This window comes from Oncorhynchus keta, chromosome 25 (genome assembly GCF_023373465.1).
Source record: "Oncorhynchus keta strain PuntledgeMale-10-30-2019 chromosome 25, Oket_V2, whole genome shotgun sequence".
Classification (NCBI taxonomy): domain Eukaryota; kingdom Metazoa; phylum Chordata; class Actinopteri; order Salmoniformes; family Salmonidae; genus Oncorhynchus; species Oncorhynchus keta.
The window spans coordinates 50,145,001-50,157,351 of NC_068445.1; the positions used below are offsets into that span (position 1 = coordinate 50,145,001).

At 53.6% G+C, this 12,351-nt stretch overlaps 1 protein-coding gene across 31 annotated transcripts in view; it reads right to left on the reverse strand.

The window, feature by feature from the left end:
* The window catches only part of smarca2 (SWI/SNF related, matrix associated, actin dependent regulator of chromatin, subfamily a, member 2), a 214,611-nt gene that overhangs the window by 171,643 nt on the left and 30,617 nt on the right, over positions 1-12,351 (reverse strand). For all 31 annotated transcript variants that reach the window (XM_052479896.1, XM_052479900.1, XM_052479899.1 and 28 more), the window contains 2 exons: positions 11,559-11,689; positions 11,402-11,459 (listed from right to left, as the gene is read on the reverse strand). In XM_052479896.1, coding sequence (XP_052335856.1) covers positions 11,402-11,459; positions 11,559-11,689 — 189 coding nt within the window. The remainder of the gene's footprint in view (positions 1-11,401; positions 11,460-11,558; positions 11,690-12,351) is intronic.

The window sequence follows — 12,351 nt, forward strand, 5'->3', positions numbered from 1 at the left end:
ATGGTGGTGGTAGTGTGATGGTTTGGTGTCCAGCATGGTGGTGGTAGTGTGATGGTTTGGGGTCAGCATGGTGGTGGTAGTGTGATGGTTTGGTGTCCAGCATGGTGGTGGTAGTGTGATGGTTTGGGGTCAGCATGGTGGTGGTGGTGTGATGGTTTGGTGTCCAGCATGGTGGTGGTAGTGTGATGGTTTGGGGTCAGCATGGTGGTGGTAGTGTGATGGTTTGGGGTCCAGCATGGTGGTGGTAGTGTGATGGTTTGGGGTCCAGCATGGTGGTGGTAGTGTGATGGTTTGGGGTCCAGCATGGTGGTGGTAGTGTGATGGTTTGGGGTCAGCATGGTGGTGGTAGTGTGATGGTTTGGGGTCCAGCATGGTGGTGGTAGTGTGATGGTTTGGGGTCAGCATGGTGGCGGTAGTGTGATGGTTTGGGGTCCAGCATGGTGGCGGTAGTGTGATGGTTTGGGGTCCAGCATGGTGGTGGTGGTGTGATGGTTTGGGGTCAGCATGGTGGTGGTAGTGTAATGGTTTGGGGTCAGCATGGTGGTGGTGGTAGTGTGATGGTTTGGGGTCAGCATGGTGGTGGTGGTAGTGTGATGGTTTGGGGTCCAGCATGGTGCTGGTAGTGTGATGGTTTGGGGTCAGCGTGGTGGTGGTAGTGTGATGGTTTGGGGTCAGCATGGTGGTGGTAGTGTGATGGTTTGGGGGTTTGGGGTCCAGCATGGTGGTGGTAGTGTGATGGTTTGGGGTCAGCATGGTGGTGGTAGTGTGATGGTTTGGGGTCAGCATGGTGGTGGTAGTGGGATGGTTTGGGGTCAGCATGGTGGTGGTAGTGTGATGGTTTGGGGTCAGCATGGTGGTGGTGGTGTGATGGTTTGGGGTCAGCATGGTGGTGGTAGTGTGATGGTTTGGGGTCAGCATGGTGGTGGTAGTGTGATGGTGGTGTGATGGTTTGGGGTCAGCATGGTGCTGGTAGTGTGATGGTTTGGGGTCAGCATGGTGCTGGTAGTGTGATGGTTTGGGGTCAGCATGGTGGTGGTAGTGTGATGGTTTGGGGTCCAGCATGGTGGTGGTAGTGTGATGGTTTGGGGTCAGCATGGTGGTGGTAGTGTGATGGTTTGGGATGGTTTGGGGTCAGCATGGTGGTGGTAGTGTAATGGTTTGGGGTCAGCATGGTGGTGGTGGTAGTGTGATGGTTTGGGGTCCAGCATGGTGCTGGTAGTGTGATGGTTTGGGGTCAGCGTGGTGGTGGTAGTGTGATGGTTTGGGGTCAGCATGGTGGTGGTAGTGTGATGGTTTGGGGTCCAGCATGGTGGTGGTAGTGTGATGGTTTGGGGTCCAGCATGGTGGTGGTAGTGTGATGGTTTGGGGTCAGCATGGTGGTGGTAGTGGGATGGTTTGGGGTCCAGCATGGTGGTGGTAGTGTGATGGTTTGGGGTCAGCATGGTGGTGGTGGTGTGATGGTTTGGGGTCAGCATGGTGGTGGTAGTGTGATGGTGGTGTGATGGTTTGGGGTCAGCATGGTGCTGGTAGTGTGATGGTTTGGGGTCAGCATGGTGGTGGTAGTGTGATGGTTTGGGGTCCAGCATGGTGGTGGTAGTGTGATGGTTTGGGGTCAGCATGGTGGTGGTAGTGTGATGGTTTGGGGTCAGCATGGTGGTGGTGGTGTGATGGTTTGGGGTCAGCATGGTGGTGGTAGTGTGATGGTTTGGGGTTCAGCATGGTGGTGGTAGTGTGATGGTTTGGTGTCAGCATGGTGGTGGTAGTGTGATGGTTTGGGGTCCAGCATGGTGGTGGTAGTTTGATGGTTTGGGGTCAGCATGGTGGTGGTAGTGTGATGGTTTGGTGTCCAGCATGGTGGTGGTAGTGTGATGGTTTGGGGTCAGCATGGTGGTGGTGGTGTGATGGTTTGGTGTCCAGCATGGTGGTGGTAGTGTGATGGTTTGGGGTCAGCATGGTGGTGGTAGTGTGATGGTTTGGGGTCAGCATGGTGGTGGTGGTGTGATGGTTTGGTGTCCAGCATGGTGGTGGTAGTGTGATGGTTTGGGGTCAGCATGGTGGTGGTAGTGTGATGGTTTGGGGTCAGCATGGTGGTGGTAGTGTGATGGTTTGGGGTCCAGCATGGTGGTGGTAGTGTGATGGTTTGGTGTCCAGCATGGTGGTGGTAGTGTGATGGTTTGGTGTCCAGCATGGTGGTGGTAGTGTGATGGTTTGGGGTCCAGCATGGTGGTGGTAGTGTGATGGTTTGGGGTCAGCATGGTGGTGGTAGTGGGATGGTTTGGGGTCCAGCATGGTGGTGGTAGTGTGATGGTGTGGGGTCCAGCATGGTGGTGGTAGTGTGATGGTTTGGGGTCCAGCATGGTGGTGGTAGTGTGATGGTTTGGGGTCAGCATGGTGGTGGTAGTGTGATGGTTTGGGGTCCAGCATGGTGGTGGTAGTGTGATGGTTTGGGGTCCAGCATGGTGGTGGTAGTGTGATGGTTTGGGGTCAGCATGGTGGTGGTGGTGTGATGGTTTGGGGTCCAGCATGGTGGTGGTAGTGTGATGGTTTGGGGTCAGCATGGTGGTGGTAGTGTGATGGTTTGGGGTCCAGCATGGTGGTGGTGGTGTGATGGTTTGGGGTCAGCATGGTGGTGGTAGTGTGATGGTTTGGGGTCAGCATGGTGGTGGTAGTGTGATGGTTTGGGGTCAGCATGGTGGTGGTAGTGTGATGGTTTGGGGTCCAGCATGGTGGTGGTGGTGTGATGGTTTGGGGTCAGCATGGTGGTGGTAGTGTGATGGTTTGGGGTCAGCATGGTGCTGGTAGTGTGATGGTTTGGGGTCAGCATGGTGGTGGTAGTGTGATGGTTTGGGGTCAGCATGGTGGTGGTGGTGTGATGGTTTGGGGTCCAGCATGGTGGTGGTAGTGTGATGGTTTGGGGTCAGCATGGTGGTGGTAGTGTGATGGTTTGGGGTCCAGCATGGTGGTGGTAGTGTGATGGTTTGGGGTCAGCATGGTGGTGGTAGTGTGATGGTTTGGTGTCCAGCATGGTGGTGGTAGTGTGATGGTTTGGGGTCAGCATGGTGGTGGTGGTGTGATGGTTTGGTGTCCAGCATGGTGGTGGTAGTGTGATGGTTTGGGGTCAGCATGGTGGTGGTAGTGTGATGGTTTGGGGTCAGCATGGTGGTGGTGGTAGTGTGATGGTTTGGGGTCAGCATGGTGGTGGTAGTGTGATGGTTTGGGGTCAGCATGGTGGTGGTGGTAGTGTGATGGTTTGGGGTCAGCATGGTGGTGGTAGTGTGATGGTTTGGGGTCAGCATGGTGGTGGTAGTGTGATGGTTTGGGGTCCAGCATGGTGGTGGTAGTGTGATGGTTTGGGGTCCAGCATGGTGGTGGTAGTGTGATGGTTTGGGGTCAGCATGGTGGTGGTAGTGTGATGGTTTGGGGTAAGCATGGTGGTAGTAGTGTGATGGTTTGGGGTCAGCATGGTGGTGGTAGTGTGATGGTTTGGGGTCCAGCATGGTGGTGGTAGTGTGATGGTTTGGGGTCAGCATGGTGGTAGTAGTGTGATGGTTTGGGGTCAGCATGGTGGTGGTAGTGTGATGGTTTGGGGTCCAGCATGGTGGTGGTAGTGTGATGGTTTGGGGTCAGCATGGTGGTGGTAGTGTGATGGTTTGGGGTCAGCATGGTGGCGGTAGTGTGATGTTTGGGGTCCAGCATGGTGGTGGTGGTGTGATGGTTTGGGGTCAGCATGGTGGTGGTAGTGTGATGGTTTGGGGTCAGCATGGTGGTGGTAGTGTGATGGTTTGGGGTCCAGCATGGTGCTGGTAGTGTGATGGTTTGGGTTCAGCGTGGTGGTGGTGGTAGTGTGATGGTTTGGGGTCAGCATGGTGGTGGTAGTGTGATGGTTTGGGGTCCAGCATGGTGGTGGTAGTGTGATGGTTTGGGGTCCAGCATGGTGGTGGTAGTGTGATGGTTTTGGGGTCAGCATGGTGGTGGTAGTGTGATGGTTTGGGGTCAGCATGGTGGTGGTAGTGTGATGGTTTGGGGTCCAGCATGGTGGTGGTAGTGGTGGTGGTAGTGTGGTTTGGGGTCAGCATGGTGGTGGTGGTAGTGTGATGGTTTGGGGTCCAGCATGGTGGTGGTAGTGTGATGGTTTGGGGTCCAGCATGGTGGTGGTAGTGTGATGGTTTGGTGTCAGCATGGTGGTGGTAGTGTGATGGTTTGGGGTCCAGCATGGTGGTGGTAGTGTGATGGTTTGGGGTCAGCATGGTGGTGGTAGTGTGATGGTTTGGTGTCCATGGTGGTGGTAGTGTGATGGTTTGGGGTCAGCATGGTGGTGGTAGTGTGATGGTTTGGGGTCCAGCATGGTGGTGGTAGTGTGATGGTTTGGGGTCCAGCATGGTGGTGGTAGTGTGATGGTTTGGGGTCCAGCATGGTGGTGGTAGTGTGATGGTTTGGGGTCCAGCATGGTGGTGGTAGTGTGATGGTTTGGGGTCCAGCATGGTGGTGGTAGTGTGATGGTTTGGGGTCCAGCATGGTGGTGGTAGTGTGATGGTTTGGGGTCAGCATGGTGGTGGTAGTGTGATGGTTTGGGGTCAGCATGGTGGTGGTAGTGTGATGGTTTGGGGTCCAGCATGGTGGTGGTAGTGTGATGGTTTGGGGTCAGCATGGTGGTGGTAGTGTGATGGTTTGGGGTCCAGCATGGTGGTGGTAGTGTGATGGTTTGGGGTCCAGCATGGTGGTGGTAGTGTGATGGTTTGGGGTCAGCATGGTGGTGGTAGTGGGATGGTTTGGGGGTCCAGCATGGTGGTGGTAGTGTGATGGTTTGGGGTCAGCATGGTGGTGGTGGTGTGATGGTTTGGGGTCAGCATGGTGGTGGTAGTGTGATGGTTTGGGGTCAGCATGGTGGTGGTAGTGTGATGGTTTGGGGTCCAGCATGGTGGTGGTAGTGTGATGGTTTGGGGTCAGCATGGTGGTGGTGGTGTGATGGTTTGGGGTCAGCATGGTGGTGGTAGTGTGATGGTTTGGGGTCAGCATGGTGGTGGTAGTGTGATGGTGGTGTGATGGTTTGGGGTCAGCATGGTGCTGGTAGTGTGATGGTTTGGGGTCAGCATGGTGGTGGTAGTGTGATGGTTTGGGGTCCAGCATGGTGGTGGTAGTGTGATGGTTTGGGGTCAGCATGGTGGTGGTAGTGTGATGGTTTGGGGTCAGCATGGTGGTGGTGGTGTGATGGTTTGGGGTCAGCATGGTGGTGGTAGTGTGATGGTTTGGGGTCCAGCATGGTGGTGGTAGTGTGATGGTTTGGGGTCAGCATGGTGGTGGTAGTGTGATGGTTTGGGGTCCAGCATGGTGGTGGTAGTGTGATGGTTTGGGGTCAGCATGGTGGTGGTAGTGTGATGGTTTGGGGTCCAGCATGGTGGTGGTAGTGTGATGGTTTGGGGTCAGCATGGTGGTGGTGGTGTGATGGTTTGGGTCCAGCATGGTGGTGGTAGTGTGATGGTTTGGGGTCAGCATGGTGGTGGTAGTGTGATGGTTTGGGGTCCAGCATGGTGGTGGTAGTGTGATGGTTTGGGGTCCAGCATGGTGGTGGTAGTGTGATGGTTTGGGGTCCAGCATGGTGGTGGTAGTGTGATGGTTTGGGGTCAGCATGGTGGTGGTAGTGTGATGGTTTGGGGTCCAGCATGGTGGTGGTAGTGTGATGGTTTGGGGTCAGCATGGTGGCGGTAGTGTGATGGTTTGGGGTCCAGCATGGTGGCGGTAGTGTGATGGTTTGGGGTCCAGCATGGTGGTGGTGGTGTGATGGTTTGGGGTCAGCATGGTGGTGGTAGTGTAATGGTTTGGGGTCAGCATGGTGGTGGTGGTAGTGTGATGGTTTGGGGTCAGCATGGTGGTGGTGGTAGTGTGATGGTTTGGGGGTCCAGCATGGTGCTGGTAGTGTGATGGTTTGGGGTCAGCGTGGTGGTGGTAGTGTGATGGTTTGGGGTCAGCATGGTGGTGGTAGTGTGATGGTTTGGGGTCCAGCATGGTGGTGGTAGTGTGATGGTTTGGGGTCCAGCATGGTGGTGGTAGTGTGATGGTTTGGGGTCAGCATGGTGGTGGTAGTGGGATGGTTTGGGGTCCAGCATGGTGGTGGTAGTGTGATGGTTTGGGGTCAGCATGGTGGTGGTGGTGTGATGGTTTGGGGTCAGCATGGTGGTGGTAGTGTGATGGTTTGGGGTCAGCATGGTGGTGGTAGTGTGATGGTGGTGTGATGGTTTGGGGTCAGCATGGTGCTGGTAGTGTGATGGTTTGGGGTCAGCATGGTGGTGGTAGTGTGATGGTTTGGGGTCCAGCATGGTGGTGGTAGTGTGATGGTTTGGGGTCAGCATGGTGGTGGTAGTGTGATGGTTTGGGGTCAGCATGGTGGTGGTAGTGTAATGGTTTGGGGTCAGCATGGTGGTGGTGGTAGTGTGATGGTTTGGGGTCCAGCATGGTGCTGGTAGTGTGATGGTTTGGGGTCAGCGTGGTGGTGGTAGTGTGATGGTTTGGGGTCAGCATGGTGGTGGTAGTGTGATGGTTTGGGGTCCAGCATGGTGGTGGTAGTGTGATGGTTTGGGGTCCAGCATGGTGGTGGTAGTGTGATGGTTTGGGGTCAGCATGGTGGTGGTAGTGGGATGGTTTGGGGTCCAGCATGGTGGTGGTAGTGTGATGGTTTGGGGTCAGCATGGTGGTGGTGGTGTGATGGTTTGGGGTCAGCATGGTGGTGGTAGTGTGATGGTTTGGGGTCAGCATGGTGGTGGTAGTGTGATGGTGGTGTGATGGTTTGGGGTCAGCATGGTGCTGGTAGTGTGATGGTTTGGGGTCAGCATGGTGGTGGTAGTGTGATGGTTTGGGGTCCAGCATGGTGGTGGTAGTGTGATGGTTTGGGGTCAGCATGGTGGTGGTAGTGTGATGGTTTGGTGTCCAGCATGGTGGTGGTAGTGTGATGGTTTGGGGTCAGCATGGTGGTGGTGGTGTGATGGTTTGGTGTCCAGCATGGTGGTGGTAGTGTGATGGTTTGGGGTCAGCATGGTGGTGGTAGTGTGATGGTTTGGGGTCAGCATGGTGGTGGTAGTGTGATGGTTTGGGGTCCAGCATGGTGGTGGTAGTGTGATGGTTTGGTGTCCAGCATGGTGGTGGTAGTGTGATGGTTTGGTGTCCAGCATGGTGGTGGTAGTGTGATGGTTTGGGGTCCAGCATGGTGGTGGTAGTGTGATGGTTTGGGGTCAGGATGGTGGTGGTAGTGTGATGGTTTGGGGTCCAGCATGGTGGTGGTAGTGTGATGGTTTGGGGTCCAGCATGGTGGTGGTAGTGTGATGGTTTGGGGTCCAGCATGGTGGTGGTAGTGTGATGGTTTGGGGTCCAGCATGGTGGTGGTGGTGTGATGGTTTGGGGTCCAGCATGGTGGTGGTAGTGTGATGGTTTGGGGTCAGCATGGTGGTGGTAGTGTGATGGTTTGGGGTCCAGCATGGTGGTGGTAGTGTGATGGTTTGGGGTCCAGCATGGTGGTGGTAGTGTGATGGTTTGGGGTCAGCATGGTGGTGGTAGTGGGATGGTTTGGGGTCCAGCATGGTGGTGGTAGTGTGATGGTTTGGGGTCAGCATGGTGGTGGTAGTGTGATGGTTTGGGGTCAGCATGGTGGTGGTAGTGTGATGGTTTGGGGTCAGCATGGTGGTGGTAGTGTGATGGTGGTGTGATGGTTTGGGGTCAGCATGGTGCTGGTAGTGTGATGGTTTGGGGTCAGCATGGTGGTGGTAGTGTGATGGTTTGGGGTCCAGCATGGTGGTGGTAGTGTGATGGTTTGGGGTCAGCATGGTGGTGGTAGTGTGATGGTTTGGGGTCAGCATGGTGGTGGTGGTGTGATGGTTTTGGGGTCAGCATGGTGGTGGTAGTGTGATGGTTTGGGGTCCAGCATGGTGGTGGTAGTGTGATGGTTTTGGGGTCAGCATGGTGGTGGTAGTGTGATGGTTTGGGGTCCAGCATGGTGGTGGTGGTGTGATGGTTTGGGGTCAGCATGGTGGTGGTAGTGTGATGGTTTGGGGTCCAGCATGGTGGTGGTAGTGTGATGGTTTGGTGTCCAGCATGGTGGTGGTAGTGTGATGGTTTGGTGTCCAGCATGGTGGTGGTAGTGTGATGGTTTGGGGTCCAGCATGGTGGTGGTAGTGTGATGGTTTGGGGTCAGCATGGTGGTGGTAGTGTGATGGTTTGGGGTCCAGCATGGTGGTGGTAGTGTGATGGTGTGGGGCCCAGCATGGTGGTGGTAGTGTGATGGTTTGGGGTCCAGCATGGTGGTGGTAGTGTGATGGTTTGGGGTCAGCATGGTGGTGGTGGTGTGATGGTTTGGGGTCCAGCATGGGGGTGGTAGTGGGATGGTTTGGGGTCAGCATGGTGGTGGTAGGGTGATGGTTTGGGGTCCAGCATGGTGGGGGTAGTGTGATGGTTTGGGGTCCAGCATGGTGGTGGTAGTGTGATGGTTTGGGGTCAGCATGGTGGTGGTAGTGGGATGGTTTGGGGTCCAGCATGGTGGTGGTAGTGTGATGGTTTGGGGTCAGCATGGTGGTGGTAGTGTGATGGTTTGGGGTCAGTGGATGGTTTGGGGTCAGCATGGTGGTGGTAGTGTGATGGTTTGGGGTCAGCATGGTGGTGGTAGTGTGATGGTGGTGTGATGGTTTGGGGTCAGCATGGTGCTGGTAGTGTGATGGTTTGGGGTCAGCATGGTGGTGGTAGTGTGATGGTTTGGGGTCCAGCATGGTGGTGGTAGTGTGATGGTTTGGGGTCAGCATGGTGGTGGTAGTGTGATGGTTTGGGGTCAGCATGGTGGTGGTAGTGTGATGGTTTGGGGTCAGCATGGTGGTGGTAGTGTGATGGTTTGGGGTCCAGCATGGTGGTGGTAGTGTGATGGTTTGGGGTCAGCATGGTGGTGGTAGTGTGATGGTTTGGGGTCCAGCATGGTGGTGGTAGTGTGATGGTTTGGGGTCAGCATGGTGGTGGTAGTGTGATGGTTTGGGGTCCAGCATGGTGGTGGTAGTGTGATGGTTTGGGGTCCAGCATGGTGGTGGTAGTGTGATGGTTTGGGGTCCAGCATGGTGGTGGTAGTGTGATGGTTTGGGGTCAGCATGGTGGTGGTAGTGTGATGGTTTGGGTTCAGCATGGAGGTGGTAGTGTGATGGTTTGGGGTCCAGCATGGTGGTGGTAGTGTGATGGTTTGGGGTCAGCATGGTGGTAGTAGTGTGATGGTTTGGGGTCAGCATGGTGGTGGTAGTGTGATGGTTTGGGGTCCAGCATGGTGGTGGTAGTGTGATGGTTTGGGGTCAGCATGGTGGCGGTAGTGTGATGGTTTGGGGTCAGCATGGTGGCGGTAGTGTGATGGTTTGGGGTCCAGCATGGTGGTGGTAGTGTGATGGTTTGGGGTCAGCATGGTGGTGGTAGTGTGATGGTTTGGGGTCAGCATGGTGGTAGTGTGATGGTTTGGGGTCAGCATGGTGGTGGTAGTGTGATGGTTTGGGGTCCAGCATGGTGGTGGTGGTGTGATGGTTTGGGGTCAGCATGGTGGTGGTGGTAGTGTGATGGTTTGGGGTCAGCATGGTGGTGGTAGTGTAATGGTTTGGGGTCAGCATGGTGGTGGTGGTAGTGTGATGGTTTGGGGTCCAGCGTGGTGCTGGTGGTGTGTGATGGTTTGGGGTCAGCGTGGTGGTGGTAGTGTGATGGTTTGGGGTCAGCATGGTGGTGGTAGTGTGATGGTTTGGGGTCCAGCATGGTGGTGGTAGTGTGATGGTTTGGGGTCCAGCATGGTGGTGGTAGTGTGATGGTTTGGGGTCAGCATGGTGGTGGTAGTGTGATGGTTTGGGGTCAGCATGGTGGTGGTAGTGTAATGGTTTGGGGTCCAGCATGGTGGTGGTAGTGTAATGGTTTGGGGTCAGCATGGTGGTGGTGGTAGTGTGATGGTTTGGGGTCCAGCATGGTGGTGGTAGTGTGATGGTTTGGTGTCCAGCATGGTGGTGGTAGTGTGATGGTTTGGTGTCCAGCATGGTGGTGGTAGTGTGATGGTTTGGGGTCCAGCATGGTGGTGGTAGTGTGATGGTTTGGGGTCAGCATGGTGGTGGTAGTGTGTTTGGGGTCCAGTTTGGGGTCCAGCATGGTGGTGGTAGTGTGATGGTTTGGGGTCAGCATGGTGGTGGTAGTGTGATGGTTTGGGGTCCAGCATGGTGGTGGTAGTGTGATGGTCTGGTGTCCAGCATGGTGGTGGTAGTGTGATGGTTTGGGGTCCAGCATGGTGGTGGTAGTGTGATGGTTTGGGGTCCAGCATGGTGGTGGTAGTGTGATGGTTTGGGGTCCAGCATGGTGGTGGTGGTGTGATGGTTTGGGGTCCAGCATGGTGGTGGTAGTGTGATGGTTTGGGGTCCAGCATGGTGGTGGTGATGGTAGTGTGATGGTTTTTGGGGTCCAGCATGGTGGTGGTAGTGTGATGGTTTGGTGTCCAGCATGGTGGTGGTAGTGTGATGGTTTGGGGTCCAGCATGGTGGTGGTAGTGTGATGGTTTGGGGTCCAGCATGGTGGTGGTAGTGTGATGGTTTGGGGTCCGGCATGGTGGTGGTAGTGTGATGGTTTGGGGATGCTCTGCTGCCTCAGGACCTGGACCACTTAGCTGTTGCATAACTTTGTTAATTAAATAAATAAAATAAGTAGATATATTTTTTTGTTATTTGTAAACTCAGGGTCCCTTTATCTAATATTAGGTTTCGACTGAAGATCTGACAACATTCAGTTTCAAAAATATGCAAAAAAATAAAATCAGAAAGGGGGCAAATACTCTTTCACGGCACTGTGCGTTAAAAGCTCCTCCACAGAGGACATACTTAGGAAGAAGGGAAGATGACAGGGAGGCTGTTTGAAGCTCTAATGAAGCTCAGTAAAGACAAAAGGAGTCAGACATCTGTAGGAGCTGACAGCTGAGGGGAGTAGTGGGCTGTCATTGTGTAGAGGTCTGGTGGAGTGGGGTTTGACTCAATATAACTCTATTAGAGGTCGACCGATTATCATTTTTCAGCGCTGATACCGATTATTGGAGGACCAAAAAAGCCGATACCGATTAATCGGCCGATTGTTTTTATTTGTAATAATGACAATTACAACAATACTGAATTAACACTTATTTTACCTTAATATAAAACATCAATAAAATCAATTTAGCCTCAAATAAGTAATGAAACATGTTGAATTTGGTTTAAATGATGCAAAAACAAAGTGTTTGGGAAGAACGTAATAAATGTAAAAATGTGTGCTATGTTAGAAAGCTACCGTTGAAGTTCCTTGCTCAGAACATGAGAACATTTCGATTCGATTTCGATTAACCGGTCGACCTCTAAACTCTACGGGCTGTCAGCTTTACAGAGATGAGACTCACCTCGTCCTCAAACTCTGAGCCGCTCTCCTCACTGTCTGACCTTGGGGCTACTTCATATCTGAGTTCAAAAGAAGGAAAATGACGGGTTACAAGTCAAACAAAATGATACAACAAACTAGAAAAGATCCATAATGCAGGACGTTCTCATGTCTCTTACCCAGGGTTCATCTCTAGCCAGGCCTCCAACTGTGAGGACTTGGGGGCGTCGAGCCCCTGCAGAACCTTCCCCGTTTCTGTCTGGATCACTTTGACTGGCAGCTCACTCATCTGACTGCTCTCATCCATGGGCTGTAGGGACAACACACTATTACCACAGACATCATCCATGGGCTGTAGAGACAACACACTATTACCACAGACATCATCCATGGGCTGTAGGGACAACACACTATTACCACAGACATCATCCATGGGCTGTAGAGACAACACACTATTACCACAGACATCATCCATGGGCTGTAGAGACAACACACTATTACCACAGACATCATCCATGGACTGGAGGGACAACACACTATTACCACAGACATCATCCATGGGCTGGAGGGACAACACACTATTACCACAGACATCATCCATGGGCTGTAGAGACAACACACTATTACCACAGACATCATCCATGGGCTGTAGAGACAACACACTATTACCACAGGCATCATCCATGGGCTGGAGGGACAACACACTATTACCACAGACATCATCCATGGGCTGGAGGGACAACACACTATTACCACAGACATCATCCATGGGCTGTAGGGACAACACACTATTACCACAGACATCATCCATGGGCTGTAGGGACAACACACTATTACCACAGACATCATCCATGGACTGGAGGGACAACACACTATTACCACAGACATCATCCATGGACTGGAGGGACAACACACTATTACCACAGACATCATCCATGGGCTGTAGAGACAACACACTATTACCACAGATAT